At 43.3% G+C, this 19,768-nt stretch overlaps 1 protein-coding gene across 2 annotated transcripts in view; it reads right to left on the bottom strand.

The window, feature by feature from the left end:
• Positions 1–19,768, bottom strand: part of Cers6 (ceramide synthase 6) — a 240,580-nt gene that overhangs the window by 147,275 nt on the left and 73,537 nt on the right. For both annotated transcript variants that reach the window (XM_041631425.1, XM_041631426.1), the window contains exon 3: positions 17,281–17,411. In XM_041631425.1, coding sequence (XP_041487359.1) covers positions 17,281–17,411 — 131 coding nt within the window. The remainder of the gene's footprint in view (positions 1–17,280; positions 17,412–19,768) is intronic.

The following is a 19,768-nucleotide window of genomic DNA, read 5'->3' as shown; positions in this document are numbered from 1 at the left end:
CAGTCTCAGGTCCTCTTCTAGTCTCCTTGGCTGTTTTTTTTTTTTTTTTTTTTTTTTTTTTTTTTTTTTTTGTCTCTACTGAACAACGTCTCAGGGTCAGTGCTCACAAGTTTATTCCTACTTCCTCACTTTCTCTATGATGACCTCACTGTGTCTTGGGGGTATAAAATGCTACCTGCATCACTGAAGATTGCCAGATTTCTTTTTGCAGGCCAAATTTCTCCAAATCGTCTGCTCACTCATCCAGCTGCAGTTGGCACCCCTCCACATAAATCTCCCAAATAGTTCTCAAACTTAATATGATCAAAATGAAAATCCAAGTTTCTTTTCCTTTCCGATGCTTCCACAGCTCAGTACCTGATGACGCCTTCAATCAGTTTGTTATGATGAAACTCAATGGACATCCTGAAGTCCTTACTGCCCCTTGCAGCAAATAACCAAGCTTTTCAGGATTATCTCTGACAGATATTTTTGGGATCGTCTCTAGAAACAGATGCAAATAGAAAGAACACGGAGGGATACACCAGATCTGAGAGGAACAATGAACTAGATACCCAGGAGGCCAGCACCACGTTCATGTTTTCTAAGCTCCATGTGGAAGCAGAATCTAACAACATATTAACTGGCTATAAAGAAACTCATAAAAACAAACTAAAGATGAAACAAACATCCAAAGGCAATGTCTGGGTGATGAAGATTTGATGCTCGCAATACTTGTTCTTTTATACTTGAAAGTTTTGCAAAATGAAACCTTAAAAAGTTTTTTTTTAAATACAATCTCTTCGAATTACTTCCCCTACTATGACCTTAGTTGGCCCCTTCATTTGGCCTTTGTCATTCATTGTCCTTACACCTCCACCTCAAGGTGAACACAGCCAGCATGATCCTGTTAAATTGTTCATCACAGCACATCTTTCCTCGGTTCAATAGCCCCAGTAGTTTCTGTCCTATGGGCAAACATCAAAGTCTTTACGGCAATCTACAGGGCTATGTACAATCAATCTGATTGCCTTCCGCACCTCAGCCGAGCACCTTACTGATCTCACACTGGTGGGTACACTCTTCACTGGGCATCTGTAAAGGTTCCTCTACCCTGAATGGAGTCTCCTAACCTCTTTCAGGCCTTGGCCCAAATTTCACTTTTTCTGGAAATTCTTCCCACCATCCTGAATGCTCATACCCACCGCTGAGCCACACACGCCCCATCTCCAACTTTATTTTTTCTTCCACCATACTTTGAGTTTACACGTGTTACCTATTTGTTGAGCTCTTCTTTTCCGCAGAAATGTAAACCATATCCCAAGCACTGTTCAGAATGACTCTACATGTGGGAGGCATTCAGAATCAATGAACAACGTGATACATATTATCTGGATGACGATCAACCCAAACACCCATGTTGACTCATATGTGTTCTGGAAACATTTGCTGTGTACCAGTTATGTGCAAGCGTGGCCAGGTATTCAAATGGGGTAATGTGAGATGATTGCCTGAAGGAATCCGCAGTCTAGAAGACCAAAAAGGAAATGTCAGAGCAGTGAGATGTTGTTATCAATAGTAAGCATGCTACACAAAGGGAAGAGGGATACTCATGTCTGGCAAGAGGAGAATGAGGGCTTCATGCCTCCATCATAAGCTAGGTGAGGTCACACAGGTCACAGTAATCCACTTTCAGGTCTGATCCTCTCTGGACACCTAGAACTGCACCCAGCAGAAAGTGGTACTTGGTAACTAGCTGTGGTTGGTATGGGGCTGGCCTGAGTCTTGACATGAGTGTTTGTTCAGCAGGCACAGCAGGAGGAGGGGCAGACTAGGCTGGAGTGGGAGACAGCACGAGCATAAAGCCAAGGGGCAAGCATGCTTACACTGTCTTCCCTGGTAACACGAGCCCCACTAACACAGGTAACAAGAGTGGATTGGGTACTCCAGACTCACTGGTTTTCTCACCACCCGGAATAATTCATAACAGTTGTTAGTAAAAGCTAAAAGTTGTTCAAGAAGAAGGTCTACCCACGGAGGCCCTGTTTTTATTTCAGGTGATGATTCTGTACTACTAGTAGTGACTCTTAGTGGCAAAGGGCCAATATTTATTAAGTACTGGCAAAACAAGCATTCAGAACAGCTGGACAGCTCCATTTTAATTCAACGTACCATTTCAACCCATATTAAGTTTGAAGAAGCCAATGGTGACCAGGTTGGTAAATGATAGAGACAGCAAAGGAGGGAAGACAGCCCGTCCCTCCCAGGTGCTGACCACATGTGCTTGACACCGGTGGGAGACACAGACCTCCCACTGTGACCACAAGGATCCTTGCTGTTCAGACAAATAAAAAATCTTCGCTTCAAATTACATACTACTTTAAGAGTCAGTAAACCAGAAAAATCATGTTCTCACATCAACAATCAAGCATTTTTTTAAAGAAAGGGAAGGAGAAGGAAGGAAGGAGGATGAGGAAGAAAGAAATAGAACTGTATGTTTATCTCTTCTTACAGAAGTTATCACACCAAACCTACCAAACTTAGTGGGTTATAAAACACAAGAAAGGGTACGTGAAGCTGGAAAGGATAAGGAGTTAGGGAGAGGAATAGGTGGTGAATACGATCAAAATTAAAATGCACTGCATGCCTGTATGGAATTCTCAAAGAATAAACATAACTTTATTTTAAAACAAAACCTACCAAAATGTAGAACATGATATAATAACTTGGCTCTCTTGCCCAATGGAGAGAACAGTAGACTTCTAGACAAACAAGGCAAAACAGGTATAGCTAACAGAAAGAGGATAATTTAATTTAGTTTTATTTTCTTGACCTTTTGATGCTCAACTTTCAGTGTCTATAGCATACAAATTCCAGGGTGTGGAGGAACATCATGTCAATTTATGTATTGTAATAGCCCCCATCTTTCTTCAGAAGAGGCTGGAAGATCACACGAGTGCAAGAAGGTATAAATTCAAAATCACCATTACATGTCTAGTAGAGAAAGACTTATGTTTAGTGAGCAAAATGTTTTTATATATAAAAAAAGAATTTTTAGCTCAGTCATAGGATGCTATCAGATAATGCAAACCCAACTCTGCTCTTAAGAGAGCCGCACTCAGTAACCATGACATTTCCGTGAAAGCAGGCCAAGTGGTGACCCTGAAGCAGAAGAGCAGGTGGCCCTCAGTATCGAGAGGACACAGTCTGAGCTGGCCAAGCAGGGCTCGGCTGCCTTTTGTCTGTCCTTGTTCATCCTTCCCCGTGCTTACTAGAGTCGCACAAATGAGCACACCACGCTTCCCGCTCCCTGAAGCAGCCTTTGCACCTTCCAGGGCATTCTCCACCCTGCATCCACCACTGTCGGCATCCTCAAATTTACCTCTCAGACAGAGAGCCCTCCCCACCTGCCTCCCCCGTCAGCCTTCCCTGGAACTCAAGCTTTCTCCAATGAAAGTCAATTTGCTGGTCCCCAAAGGTTCAAAGAGGTTCCTGAAGTCCAAATAACTCTCTCACGTTATAGATATTTATAGGAATCTCCCTAAGTGCCAGGCATCAGGCTGAGCCATGGGGAGGAAAAGGCACATAAGGCACAGCCTCGGGACCCAGGGTTCCAGCATACTGGACACAGCAGAGATGGATACAAGGAACGAGGAGGACCTCAGCCACCAGCCCTGTAGAGCAAACATCCTATGGGTATGGCCAGAAGAAAGCTGAAGGTTCTCTCCCCAGGGTTACAAATGGGAGAAAGGAAGCTGCTGCAAGTAAGTAAGTTCTGCCCCAGCCTGTCTCCATACCTGCTCTAATCACAGCTCCTGATAGCACCCCAGAGCCAGCCCCGTACTGGAGAAATAATTTAGGAAGAGCTGGAGACAAAACCAAGCTGTGGCACTAGGGAGCTTACTGCCGCTGCGCCATTTCCTTCCCAGTTTCTTCAAGGGCAAGGGGTGGGTGGGGGGGCGTTGGACACCTAACGTCTTCCACCGGGGCGCTGTTTAAATTTAGAGACCTTTTTACATCTTCACCCAGCTTCAGTGACTATCTCTTTTCTCTGCTCTTTCCAAGATGTAAGACCCAGGCAACCACGGAGTGCCCATTATATCGATACCAGATGACACTAAAGCCAAAAGCCTCTCGTTTCATTATTCCTGACTAAATAGAGGAGTTAGCAGAGCCTTCGTGAAATATGCAGTACGGTTGAGATGCGGGGCTTTACTGTCATTTCTGTGAACCCTAACCAGATTAGGCTGATGTAAGCAAGTATATCCGTGCTTGCACCAATAGCCTCGGGCATAGGAGATCTGTGGAACAGCATCCCTAACCTCCCATCAAACACAGATACGCAGCAGCAGACAACTTGAAAAGAATTCTCCTAACACATTTAATGCTTTCAAATCACAATCGCTTTGTAGCCATTGCCAACAGCTCATTCTGCGTTTAAAATGAGAGTGGTTCACCTGATTCTCTTTCAGGTAAATTTCTTATCATATGAAGGCTCACTATGAAGTTAAATTTGGAGGGGCCCGTGAGTAATCTAACCCATCTTCTCTCTAATCATCTGGAATCAAATCCTCCCATCTGAGAACCAGCTGTGCCCTATTGATTTCTCAGTCGAAATGCCCACCTCGCACCCAGTATCTTACACACCTCCACGTCCACTCCTTATTCAGTGACTAGGGACTGTGCTTTCTGGCCTCCTGAATGGGAATGTGGTCACCGTGAGCTAATCGCCGAGGACGATGAACAGCCAGAAGGAAGCTAAACACTAAAACACCAAACATCTGCCCTGAGAAGGAACCATAAAGCACCTCCTTCTCCACAACACAACACACAATTCTCCCTCTCTTTTTCTTGTTTTGTTATTTGGTTTAGTTGTCGTTGCTTTGTGATAGGGCCTTGCCCTGTATCCCAGACTTTCTTCAAATTCCCTGTGTACTCAGGATGACCTTAAATTCACTGTCCTCCTGACTCAGCCTCCTAAACACGGGCATTAAAAATAAGTGCTACAAGACTGGAGAAATGGCTCCCTGGTTAAGAGCACTGGCTGCTCTTTCAGTGGACCCAGGCATGATTCCCAACCCCCACATGGCTGCTCACAGCCCTCTGTAACTCCACGTTCAGGTAATTCAGTACCCTCTTCTGGTCTCCCTTAGCACCAGGCACACACATGGTATACAGATGTACATGTAGGCAAAACACCCATATGCAAAAAATAAAACAAAAATTTGAAAAGCAGCGTAGTCTACATTTTAAAAAAAGTGCCACCAAGTCTGACTTAAAATAGTTTTCTTGATGGCGAATTAGGATACAAAACTCATAATATCTATGAGAGCAGCAGTAATGAGGTCCTGGAGAAAGGGTGCTCAACTCAAGTATTCCAGGTAACGGCAGCCTAGCTAGGACGTTGGACAACTTTGCTAATAAGTAGAATTCACTGCCCCTGTGAGTCCCAGAAATGTTTGCTTACTCAGCTTCGTGAGCCCAGTGGAAAGGGAAGCAGACATAGCAAGGCGCACACTATACATACCCTATCACTATACATACCCTATCTCATTTGTTCCCAGGATCACCCCAATAGGAGTTTATCAATTCCCTTTGTACCAGCATCGTCTGATGGAGCGAATTTATTCACCAAGGTAACACAACTTGAGTGAGAACATGAACCAGTAGTATCTGACACCTACCCTCAAATCTGTTCAATAACATTGCTACCTCAGTCCTTAGAACTAATCATGACTGTATTAAACCACGTCTCTCCAGGAGCCACACTGACCTGCGAAGGCTGGTCACGCTGTCCTGCCAAAGCAGATGAGGCTTTATCAAGGCCAGAGCCACTGGGCACCAGGTTCTGTTCCTCCTCCCTGGGAGAGGCAAGCTGTGTCCTCTCAGAATCACTTGGGCAGAATTCAAGCCTCTGTGGTTCAAAGGTATTCACTGCATGTCTGACATTTCTCGTGTGGTGCTTCAAAAGCCTTGACTTCTGCACACACAGCAGGAATCGCTCCCTGCTGAAGGAGGACACCTTTCCCTGTCCACTGCTGCCACATCCTTGCACAACAGCCAGCCAATGGCGCCTAGGTGCTGGTCTCACATTGGTTTTATATCTTTTATTTTCCTCATGTGAGTGTAATGCCCCAGTCCACAGTTCTGCAGATTCATGCGGATGCTGCCTCTTTGGGTTCCACAGAATGTAAGAGCTGCTTTGCAAATTGAAAGCCTGCTGTCCTTGCATCTCCTTGGATCTCTCTTCCCCCGGACAACATCACCAGAGCTACCTCTTTTAAATGAGGTAGCTGTGTCTCTGAAGTAGCCCACTGGCAAGGGAAAGGTATGGAAGAATAATAGTTTTTGCTACTTCACGCACTTCTTCAACTTTACATGTGTAACGTGCAAGGTAATTCACGCTCGCTACACTCGTACTAGGTCCAACCCACCTCTGTATGAACTCAACAACCGTACACAGTAGCCACTATTAGTACACATTTTATAAACAAATAGGTTTAGGGTTGGCAACCTATTTTTCTAAACATCCCACAGGGCTTTATTTAAAAGGAGGCATGGATTCAGACTGCCTGGCTCCACCGTTCACCTCATTACCACTATACTGTTCTATCGGTTTCTCTGTGAGGCCTGTGAAAATGCAATGTCTGCCCATGTGAGCATTAACATGAATTTCTTATTCGCTTATGGACGACTTCCTCTGCCAAAACCATTAGAGGGTGCAACAATGCACTGTGCAGGGCAGAGTGGCATAGGAACACACATGCAGATACCCACAATAAGTCATGCATGCACATCATATCCCTAGGTGTTTCAATTTGCCCCTTGATGTCAGTTAACCTCCTTCGATCACCTCCCAGCCTGCAACCATTCCTACACTCATACTGTCTGACCAGCGTATCTCCTCACTCTAGCTCCTAGAGTGAACAGCTTTGTAGACAGCATTTAAGACAGCGAAGGCTAAATGGAGTCATACAGATAGGGCCCTGCTTGGTTTGACTGGTGTCTTTATGAAAAGAGAGAGAAATTACCCAAAGTAGTGACCAAGGAAAAATTTGGGAGAAGCCAAACTCAATGGAATCTTGACCTCAGCCTTTCAGCCTTCACAACGGTGACAAAATAATTTCTGTTCAGCCCACTCAGTCTGTGGTATTTCCTTATGGCAGCCTGGGCAGACCAAAATGCCAACACCAATAAGCAAACTCAAGGACTTTTCCAAGAAAAAGTGTCATAGTTATTACAGTAGTTGAATATTTCTTAATTAGTTAACACTTGAGAAATTGGGCTGCTATTTTTATTAGGTGTCTACATGTGTTAGCATAACATTGATGAAATTTTATTATGCCTCATGTTATTTTGTTGTCATGCAACTTTACATGTGGACATTTGTAGGGATGGGTATGTCGATTCAACACACGAATGACTGCGTGCCATCACTCGCAGGGAAATGACTCACAGATCATGAAGATAAAAGGTAGGATTGTACGGTAAAAGCACCAGTCACAAGAATATATTCTGTCCCTGAAAACAGACACAGCTCTGACTCTGAAACCAAAATCAGTCAGAGAAATACACCCTGAAACCAAAGACAACCCTGACCCTGAAACCACAATCAGCCAGAGAAATACACCCTGAAACCAAAGACAACCCTGACCCTGAAACCACAATCAGCCAGAGAAATACACCCTGAAACCAAAGACAACCCTGACCCTGAAACCACAATCAGCCAGAGAAATACACCCTGAAACCAAAGACAACCCTGACCCTGAAACCATAATCAGCCAGAGAAATACACCCTGAAACCAAAGACAACCCTGACCCTGAAACCATAATCAGCCAGAGAAATACACCCTGAAACCAAAGACAACCCTGACCCTGAAACCATAATCAGCCAGAGAAATACACCCTGAAACCAAAGACAACCCTGACCCTGAAACCATAATCAGCCAGAGAAATACACCCTGAAACCAAAGACAACCCTGACCCTGAAACCATAATCAGCCAGAGAAATACACCCTGAAACCAAAGACAACCCTGACCCTGAAACCATAATCAGCCAGAGAAATACACCCTGAAACCAAAGACAACCCTGACCCTGAAACCACAATCAGCCAGAGAAATACACCCTGAAACCAAAGACAACCCTGACCCTGAAACCACAATCAGCCAGAGAAATACACCCTGACACTGAAACCAGAGTCAATATACACCCTGACACTGAAACCAGAGCCGTCAAAGAAACACACCCTGACCCTGAAATCAGAGCCACTGGGAAAAAAACACACTTTAGTCCTGAAACAAGTACCAAAGAAACACACCCTGACCCTGAAACCAGAGCCAAAGAAGCACACTTGAGCCTGATATCAGAGCCAAAGAAACACACTCTGTCCCTGCATGAAACCATGCAATCCCCAAGCAGGAAAACCAGCCAAACCCTGAGCAGGAAACCAACCAATCCCTGAGCGTGAAATCTTGTTAATCTTTGAGCTTATCCAAGCTCAAGGATTGAAATCTGCCCAAATTCCACACTGAAAATCTTCTGCCTGGAAAAATTCCACCCCTAAGAAGCCCCATAAAAGCCCTTGTGCCTGTTCAGTTGGCAATTGTCCTTTGCTATCCTGGCAGAGGTAGCCATTCTCCTGGATTCTCCCTCCCCCCAAAAATCTCTTGAGCCGGGCGATGGTGGCGCACGCCTTTAATCCCAGCACTCGGGAGGCAGAGGCAGGTGGATCTCTGTGAGTTTGAGGCCAGCCTGGTCTACAAGAGCTAGTTCCAGGACAGAAACCAAAAAGCTACGGAGAAACCCTGTCTCGAAAATCAAAAAAAAAAAAAATCTCTTGAATGAGTTTTAGGTGAAGACCTTCTTTTCTCAGAGGGGAGCAGAGTCTCTGCTGGGAAACTCCCTAGTGGAGCAGAGCAGAGAAGCCACCCTGCTACTGGGAAACTCTCTTAGCAGAGAGGAGCAGAGAGCAGTTGTAGAGCCTCTCCCTGAACAGAATTGCCACATTCTGCAGGGAGACTGTCGGGCATCGGAACACAGCTTCAGGTATAGCCAGACTTCTTGACAGTCAGGATACCTTTCTCCTTACAGCTGTAGGTATCTAGGATACCTTCCCATCAAAGCTGCAGGTATAGCCTGACTTCCAACAGTCAGGGCACCTTTCTCTTCAGAGCTGTAGGTATCTGGGATGGCTTCCCTTCACACCTGTAGGTATAACCTGACTTCTGACAGTCAGGGTACCTTTCTCTTCAGAGCTGTAGGTATCCGGGATACCTTCCCTTGAGAGCTGTAGGTACAACCTGACTTCTGACAGTCAGGGAAAATACCTTTACATTCAGAGCTGTGATACTTGCAAGGACATGATGCTTCAACAGTCTTCCTTGGGCAGCCTGACAAGATAGGCTCTATAGAATACTAACCCAAGCACAGTTCTTGAAACACAAGTATAGGATAGATACACCCAGGCAGAACTGAAGATCAATAAACAGGCCTATGGACAGCTTACTGTTCTTCTCCTTCCCAGATCTGCCGTTTATCTGTAGGATCAATCTACTAAACATACATCCACAGCACTGCGGTCTATGTATATTTGTGTGGGCACATGTATGAACTGTGATACTATGAAAGTATTAAATGATAAATACTTATTTCTGGACAAGAGATTTTTGAGTAATTTCTCTTAATTTTTAATGAACACTATACATACTTCTATAATGCTTCATAACCAGAATTGGTTATACCAATCTAGGGACTACTCTAAATCAGAAATAAATATAGTTTAAAATAGCCAAAACAGAAGGAGAAATGGTTTATAGGTTTAAAAACTGGCAGGGGACATTCATTATGAATATTAGCCTTAATAAATTTGATTATTCCTCTTCTTTGTCTTCATCCAGCTCCATGGTGGATACAATTATTTGAAAATTAGCATTAAGAGACCATTATAAATTTAGAATCTAAAGTGAAACCAATGGACCAAAGGAAAGCAGAGCACAAAAGTACTAAATATGCGGCCAGCTGGCCAAGGTATGCCTTGCCTGGTATTTTTAGCCCACGTCTGCCTTTTTGCAATCAGCCAGTACACATGGGTGAGATGCCTAGCCATATGGCATGGGGAATGTGAGGGGCTGAATCCAAATGGAAAGGCTGAGTCGACTTTGCCACAGACCGTGGGTCTAGAATAGAAAGGAGCAAGGCTTGAAATCAAAGTCTCGTAGAACAGAATACGGTCTACGGGCCACTTCACCAGCTCAGGTCTCCCACCACGACAGTGGCACCACCGTGAGGACACTGACCGCTTCCATGAGTGCCAGGTTGGGATAAATGCAGCTATGGACTTTCAACATACCACCTTCCAGAAATGCTGGTAACTGACATCCAATTCCAGATGTGTCCTGATGTTCCCGTGGTATGGGAACTCAGGGAAGTGACTATGCCAGACACTGGGGGACCATGCTGTCTGTCTTAGAAGGCCAAAAGAAACAACAGTATAGCTTTATGACTCCAAGGCACAGCGTAGCAAACAAGGACTCACTGGGCTGAAGCCAGCTGGCTGTTTCAGTACAGTCCAAGGGCTTAGAAGAATTTTACATTTTTAATGGCTGAAAGGGTTTAAAAACCTAATACTTCATAATATGAAAATGATATATTCAAATTTCAATCTCAATAAAATAAGGTTTCTTGGAAGCTGGCTATTACCATTCGTATTGTCTGTCTCCAGCTACTTTGGAACCACAATGGCAGAGTCATAATTATGACGAAGTCCATCCTGGTTTACTTCCCAGCTATTTACATGATAGCTTGCTGACTTCTGTCTCTCAAACTAAAAGGCCTGAATACAACCCACAGGCTATAAAGTATTTAAATAACGGCGCCCAACAGTAGCAGACAGCATTGCTGAACAGGAGGCATTTGTTTGTCTTGGGTGATGGTACTGAGCAACCCAGGGGCTTTTTCTTATCCCTGGGCAGGCATTCCCACCACCACCAAAGCAATCTATGGCTGAGTTCCGTGTTTTTCAAGAACAAAGATTCCAACTGTGTCATCAGATTTTGTTCAGACTCTGGATCTAAACACTGATGATTCTATATAGTAATACTAAAAGAAAAAAAAAGATATCATCATTCTAGACCATAAAAATTTCTTATTCCCTCTCTTGAACAAGCAAAAAAAAAAAAAAAGCAGCAGCAACAGCAGCAACAACTGCATTGGTAGGCTGGCTAGAGAGCTCAGTTGGCAAAAATGCTTGAGAACCTGAGTTTGGATCCCTAGGACCCACATAAAAGAGCCAGGCATGGTGGCATACAACTAGAAACCCAACATCAGGGAAGCAGAGACAGGTAGACCCAGTGCCACCCACTCAGTGAGCTCGAGGACAACAAAGAGAGCCTGTCTGCATAAGGTAAGCATCCTCTGTGTTCTACAGATAGCCACACATTGCACACAGCGGTACCACCGCCATCCACAATAAACAAAGATAATTGCATTCATTATTAAAGCCCAGCCTGGACTTTATAAGAACCTATGTCAAAAAGATATTGTCAATTTTGTTAGTAAATTTTATAAAAGATGTTCATTTCAAGATATGTTGTAAAAGCAATTTTGAGTTTCTCTCTCTGATCAAATTTGGCTTCTTCCTAGAATAAGGTAGAGAAATAGATAGGGATACTTTGTTGAAAATTTGTTGGTTATGAAAATTGGGAAAGGTATTTACCACACGATGCAGGTGGATGTTCTAAAATTAGAGGATCTAAGAGTCTTGGCTCCTTGTTTCCTGGGCAATTCAATTCCTGTTCCTCCATCCCAATTATTAGTTCCATTTCCTCTTGAAGGGCACAAGACAACCCTGTTCATTCACCCAAATAAGACAGTTATTTCACTCACAGTGACCAAATTGATAGCATGAAGGCAACTGATTAAGCCTTCATTATCATTGGCAAGTTCTCCCAAACCTAATGGAATCATATATTAAGAAAACCATGGGACTTCTTTGAAGGAATCAAGGCCACAACTTCAAGACTCTGGCGCCATAGAGTACCACCCCAAAACTGCTGCATTTCGGGGTGGTTTTAATAAATACTAATTCTGAGATGGAATTCCTAAAGGCCGTCTCAGGCATTGTCTCCTAGAACCTAAGATCTGTTCCTCACTGCCATGTGGAGAAATGTTCAGGCTGAGGAAATTATCATTAATCTTGGATGCATGGTTGTTTTTTAACCTTACATTTGAAGGTTATCACATGGAAACCTCATCCTTCCAATCAATTACAGGCTGCTTAAATGAAAGCCATATAGGATCCTGACTACCTGACACGCACTAGTAAATATGCCCCACGGCATTAAGGAATGCTGAAGACAGGTGGGCACCAGTGACAAGGACACAGTTTACACTAACACCTTGCCCCTGCCTCCTCCTGATTCCCTGCAGATGTGACCTACGTTACACTGCCCGGAAGAGGAAACATGACTTTCCTAAGATTTCCAGAGAATGGTGGCAGAGTTCCCATTCATCCCAACCAGCATCCACTTCCATCCTGAACCGGTTTCTTCAAAAATGTCTCACATGACATCTTCTTTTATAAACTCTTCATTCTCTTACAAAAACAAAAAAAAAAACAACAACAACAGCAAAAACAACAAAAACCTCTATTTCAGTTGCCAGTAAAGATTCAGATGCTTTGTGAGGAAACAGTCATCAAAGCCGACACAGCTGTGAGTGCCCACTTCATGTGTGTGGAGGGGGGGATCACATCCCCGTTTCTGAGCATGACTCACTGCACAACCTCTATTAGTCTGTAGACCCTGGCCTCACCATCCACCATCAGTGTGCACAGCATTCTTCAGCCAGCACATCGGCGCCACTTCATACTGACAGGAAACAAAACACAATTATTCCCTGAAGGGAGTCCATAGTTTCTACAAGAAAAGGTTATATAACAGAAAATTACAGATCATATATATATATATATATATATTATACAGATCATATATATATAATATATATTCCATTATTATTATCCATATATATACATATATATATGGGCAATATATTTATATTCACTATCTGCAATCAGCAAGTTTGTGTTCTCTGGCTTTCTAATATGACTTTAGGCCTTCTGAACAGCACTCATCTCTTTCAACCAGGAGACAGATTGGGGAAGGGAGATGAATGAGAACGTTAATGCACTTGGGATACATATTATAAAATAACCATGCCTAAACACCCTGGGGTAAACACCTTGCACATCCATTTGGAGAGCTCACTGGGTGATGATAAAATACACCTGTTCTTGTTTGCTTTCTGTCGCTGACACAAAATACTGACCAAAAGCAACATGAGCAGGAAAGGGTTTATTTGGCTTATTCTTTCCAGTCCACCAGGTAGGGAAGCCAAGGCAGGAACTCAGAGACAGGAAGGGAAGGAGGACATGGAGACACTTTGATTAATGGGTTGCTCTCCACAGATCTCTAGGTCTGCTTTCTCACAGAAGCCAGGACCATCTGCCCTGGAGCGACACTACCCTTCATGTGTTGGACACTTCCACATTAACCATTAACCAATAAAATGCTGTGCAGATCTGCCCACAGGACAATCTGATAGAGGCAATTCCTCAACTGATGTCCCTCTTCCTAGGTGACTTTAGTTTGTGCAATGTTGAAAAAGGTAACCAGTACCACGGACCCCTTGTCAACTTAGCACACAAACCATCACTGTTCAGTCATAACCTTTCCTTTGCTGTCTGTCCCCAATATCTCATGTTAATATCACAACATAAAACACAATCCAGCTTTTTAAAACCCATAGTCTAAATTTTTTAACAGTTTAAAAGTCTAAGTTCTCTGAATTATTAGGATCCAGTCTAGGGATTAATTATTAGGATCCAGTTAGGGCTCCTGCAAAATAAATTACATACTTTTTTTAGTTCTATAAAGGGAGAAAACAGCACAATTACACTCAGATCAAAGCAAAACCAAAGTCAAAAAGTGTAAAATGCTCAGTCAGGTGTTTAGGACTCACTCTTGACCTTCTGGGGTCTAACAGGCTTGGATACCTCCATTTCTCTAGATTTGCTATCTGAAGCACACACACCTCGTCTCGTTGGCTCAAGTGGGTTTAATTCCACACTACTGCTATCCTTGGCAACCATCTCATCATCCCAGAATCTCCAGAACACGAATCTCCTCTGCAGCTGAGGAGATCCCTTCATCAGTAGTCTCCTGGTTTCTTAGGGTACCAAGCTTCAGTCTTTCTTTATTACACTTCCAGTCCTTGGGGCTCCACTGCAGCCGAGGCTGTACCTTCACCAATGGTCTCCTGGTCTCTCCACAGGGAGTCTAACCCTGCATGGCTCCAAGTCTCAGCTACTCTGACCCCTTCACTCCTTCAAAACCAGTCTTATGTGGGGGACTCTTACACATTACCAAGTTCTAATACCGTGGCTCCCTCACTGGACCACAGCTTTTGTTTGCTGATCCTGGGGGAATACTTCCCATATTTCTCCTCGGTGATGTTGGTTCCTTATCATAGATGATTTCTCAATCCCCACTAACCAGCATTTTGATTGTTTCACTAAAGCAACGGTTTCGCTATATTCTGCAGACTTAAAGAACCCTCTCCACCAGCTTCCTGACTAATTGGATCCATAGGTTTGTACCATGTACCCAGCTCTTAGAATTTCTGTCTTTGAAATTTCCATTCAGTTTCCAAAGCTGGAAAATTTGCCTAAAAATATTTATACTAGGCTGGTATGTAGCATGTATTCTTCAGCTGTGGGAGCATGTGGCAAGCGAGATCAATGACTCCTTCCAGAACAATCCCGTTTTAAACCACCATCAGTTAGTATTTGGTAGTCTGTGTTACGGGAAAGGCTAAGAAGAATGTGTGTGGCCCTTGTTTTCTTTAACTGTCAGTTAAATTACAACTAAGAGATTAAGAACAGTTAAGTCACCATACAAAGTAGGAAGAGATTCTAATTTTAAACATCAATAATTGTAGTAGGTGCTCTGAGAATTTGAAAGAAGTTGTGCCCAGGTCAAAGCCATGAGTCAGGCCATACTTTGGTCTGTGCCTAGGATTTGAGGAATTGATAGGAGATAGAAGGGCAACCAGAAGTAGCAGGTATTTTCGGGTAGGAATATTACATTAGGCAAGTGAATAAGGCATGGGCAGAGAAAGTTCAGCCCTATCGAAGAAAGGGGTCATATGGACAAGACCCCCAACAGGCTAAAGCCAGAATCTGGTTATCAGCATCAGAAGTCTAATACTGAACCTCCAGTTGTTGAAAAATCATCAAAGTTTTAAAGCAACAGACCTTGGGGAGAGGATAATTTAGAATGATGTTTTGGGAGTTATGTTCACAAAACAAGGACCATCTGATTAGCAGGAGACCAGCCTGTACATTGCCACACCTCCAGAACTCAACTAGAAGTATTTTTAACTAAAGGTAACATGAATGTTCACTGGGGTACACGGGCAAAGACTAAGTGAACAAGACCAAGGAAGGACACAGATGTGAATCCAGGGGTGACTGTTACTCAGAATGTGGTGCAGGAGGCGGCAGCACCAGCAGCTGCCAACCTGTTAAAGACACAGAACCTCAGCTGCCTATTCACATGCAAGGGACTCAGACTGCACTTTTAGAAGATCCCCAGGCTACTGTTCCCTATACACATATGTGTTTAAAAATAAAACTATGATAATATCAGCTATAGAAGAGGCTACAATGTGCGACCAAAGAAGTTAGTCAGACCAGGGAGAGAGAGCAGGTGATGCAGAATACACGCTGCATCCAACCTGATTCCTGCTCAGACTCATTGACAATGTTGGAGTCCAGGCTCTTTGGAGATGGGGAACAAAGCCAAGGAGCAAATCCAGCTGCCAATCACAGTCTAGATGCACAATCCTGCCAAGAACAGCTACTACGTTTATGTATGGGAAGCAGTTCACAGATTGTATCTACTTAGCTGTGGGTTTTTTTTTTCTCCTGAGATTTTATAAATATCCTACCCTCCTGATGATCCCATTTATCCTCTTCATATCTACCCAGCTGCAGGAACTTAGGGTACGATTCCGCATCCCATTCATTCTCTCGGTCTTAATCACGCAATGTCAAAATACTTTTTTGGTTTAATTGAAAGGCAAACCTGAAAAAAGCAAATGCAACTCTAATTCAAAATAGAAAGGGCTGTGACTGAGTGCCGTTCCAACGGCACCACTGTTGAAATCATTAGCCATCAGGCCAAAGCTCCCCAGAGGAAGGGCTGGATACACAGCAATGGCCGCGTTCCATAAGATGAAGTCTACACAGGGCTCTACTCTCAGGTTAGAGTCTCGTCTTAGCTGGGGATATGTTCGATGTTTAGATCTTCCTTTGATTTTCTTAAGTGAATCCAATATCACCATCTGGCGATATCATGGTGCATCTTCTATTACTTGTGTGTGTGTGTGCTCACACTCATGTGTAGAAGTATGTGTATGGGTTATGTACTTGTACATGCATGTGGAGGCCAGAAATAGATGTCTGGCAGGTGATTCCCTCAATCACTTTTCACTTTTTTTGAAACAAGGTCTTTCATTCAACAGGGAACTCATCCATCCATTCCGCCAGGCTGGCGGACTAACGGCTCCGGGATCAGCCTCCCCAGTGCTAGGATTGTGGAAGCATGCCAGCTTTCCTCTGAATGCTGGGGGCCTGAGCTCAGATTACCCACTGAGCTGTCTGCCCAGCCCTTGTCTTTTGTTATCTTCAACAGCTTTATTACGCACGGTTTCCCCACCATGAAATTCACACGATACAAACAGAGGACACTTTCCCATATCCTCTGCTGGCAAGCAATGCCTCACTGAGATGCATACATTAATAGAATATAGATATTTCTTAAATAGCTAGGAACGTTGGACTTGGTTATTTCCCCCTTGATTAACATATCCAAAAATCTTAGTTTTTATTAGTGGAAAATATATCTTGATAAAATTCTGTCCACTCAATTCAAAATGTGGGAATAATGCAAATGCTATATTTCCAAGATGACTGGTTGGAAACACCATGGCAGGCCTTCAAATCTATTTCTTTGAAGCAACTGCATTAGGAAGAAAAGTTTATTTATTATATCTACGCTGGAAATCCCAAACCCTTGCAAATTACTGTTCCCTTAGATTTTCCTGATCCATTTTTTCCACCAGGTGTAATGCCTTATGAAGGCTGCTGGGGGTCTGTTAACATCTGTTGTTTTTCACGTCTGGGTTGGCATGAGGACTGAGGCAGGTTTTTCTTTTAAAAACTTAGGAAGAAATGAACTTACATGCTCTCGCAGAACCTGGTCAGGGTGCTTGGTTTTTCCTGGTTGCGTCTTTGTCGAAACCAGCGTTGAATGCTCCGAACATCCCAGTCCAGCTGCTTGGAGAGCCCTTCCAATCGCTTCTCGTCAGGATGCTATGAAACAAGGCACCAGAAGAACCATTTTTATCCATTTTTTTACTTACACCATTTACAAGTTTTAGGTTACATATGGTTGAATTCTCCCTCTAATTTCTGCTGCAGGCATTTCAATATTTATGACTAAGAATCTAGTCCCATCCATTTGAAGCATGAACAAAGATAACACCTACATTACACATTATGAAACCAGACAGAAAAATAAGACTCTTGCCCCGATGCTTGCATATTTTCTTGTCGGCAGTTACTTCTTATGAAGCAACCAGCAACTAAGAGAGGAAGAACCAGCCAGCTGGCTGAATCAGTCCCATCAGACTTCAAGGGAAGAATTTACAGAGACATCAGGGAAGAATTTACAGAGACATCAACACATACTTCACCTTCTCAGAGGAAAAAAAAGGAAGTACATTTTTACTTTATAAACAGATAATGCAAGGAGAACAAAAAGCACAGGAAATCGCACAGCCAAGATGTCATTTATAGCACCACGTACACATGCCCTTTCTCATCTTCTTCCCCCAGTCCTCACGTCCCTCACCTTTTCTTCCCTTGCCATCCCTTCTCACCACACCACACATGTCGTCTTACCAACACCATGTATTACCTAACGGGCTGTGTGCTGAAAGGACATGAAGACCCAGGTGCTCAGCCCACCAGCCATTCTGAGCCTTGGTCTCTTCAGCAGTACAAACAAGGGTGGTTTATCAACCCACAGGGGACTTTGATGAGGACTGGGAAAATATATGCTAAACCGAATCTTTGTCACCTGTCTTCTTTCTCTTTCCCTCCTCTTTTCAACACGTTCAAGCCGACAGTCACAAGAGGGGGACCTACTGTGAATGAAGCCAGCCAAGAGAACTCCCTTCCATGATGTATTGTTCACTGTAGTTCTCATGATCAGAGGAAATAACCAAAAGGAAGTAATGAGAAGACACACTGGCCAGGCTGTAACAGAATCTACGTATAGGACCTAAAAGCATCTCAGCAATTCAAGGGGCCTGTGACCCCGACAACTCTTCTGTTAAAAATTCTCTTTTGAGTCAGGAGGTGAAACCTTTGGAGAAAGAGCAGGTCGCATGGGTGGAGATCTCAGAGTGAGATTTGATTGTTGTGACTGCAGCCACCACTGCCTCCCTCTACCTCCCCCTTCCTTCACTCCTTCCCTCTCCCCGCCCCCCAAATGTACACTATGGGCACCCAGATCTCACACTTCCACACTTCCCAAACCTTTACAAACGTGAGAGTTAAATGTCTGCTGCTTAAGTCCCTGGTCTATGGCATTCTATCTTGGTGGCCTAAATCAACTAAGACAAACACATAACCCAAAAGCAGAGCAAATGGTATCCAGTTACAAAGTGTTCTGATTTTGTGCCTATAAATGTGACTTGCCAACTTTCAGTTGAACATGTGCCCGAGTTCCTTTCAGTGGTAATAAGAGAATGCGCAATCTCCTTTTATGTCTTTCTTAATTGAAAATATGAGAGAGGAAGGGGGAGTTACTGCCTATAATATATATTGGTTATTTTACTAGCCTATAAAAACAAATATTTGACAGTCTTATTATATTTATATTATATATATATGGATATATATAAAGCATATTGTGACTATATTCACCCCACTACCCTCTACTCTCTTCCTTACTTTGCCTCTTAATTCCTTGTTCCTAACTAGTCCCCCAAAAGCTATACTATTGAAGAAAACGACACTGTCTCCAGAAATGACCATAAACAGGCAAGAACAACTCAGGAAGGAAGTAGGACGTGGAGACAAGAAAAAAATCATTTTTTTAAAATTTCTGAGTTTACTAATAGTGGGAGAAAAAAATCTAAGGTACACAAATCATAAATTAAAAACCATCTAATTCCAACACTGTCCCTGTTATCTCAATCCCCTTTCTTCCTTTGACAGGGAACCACAGTCAATCAATTTTTTTTTTGTGGCCAGGGTTATTTTGCATAAACAAAACTGAATACATATTCTCATACCCCACCCAATCACACAAATTATTGCAGACTGTGGACTTTGCTCTGGACTTGGGGTTTTTCCTTTATAATGTGTCTTGGGTGGCTTCCAAATCAGTTGAGAGAACACTGAAGTGTAAGGATAAACTCCAACTTTCTAGTCTACTCTGCTAACTGACACTTCGGTAACACCCAGCATCTAGAAGCGTAGCAACGATAAGCTTGGCGGGTTGTAGCGAATGACGGGAATCATACTGGAACCAAAAACTGTAGGGCAAAGGGGTCTGTGCTTTTGCAATTTTTTTAGTATAGAAAATTTACTAGCTTAATTAACTTAAACTCTCAAAAGAAAGAGCAGTCATCTCCCAAACCTCCACGCATCTTCCTCTT

This window comes from Microtus oregoni, unplaced genomic scaffold, assembly GCF_018167655.1.
Source record: "Microtus oregoni isolate MIOR12 unplaced genomic scaffold, Mior012 000037F_ref0000500, whole genome shotgun sequence".
NCBI classification, from domain to species: domain Eukaryota; kingdom Metazoa; phylum Chordata; class Mammalia; order Rodentia; family Cricetidae; genus Microtus; species Microtus oregoni.
This window is presented reverse-complemented; position numbering and strand designations above follow the sequence as displayed.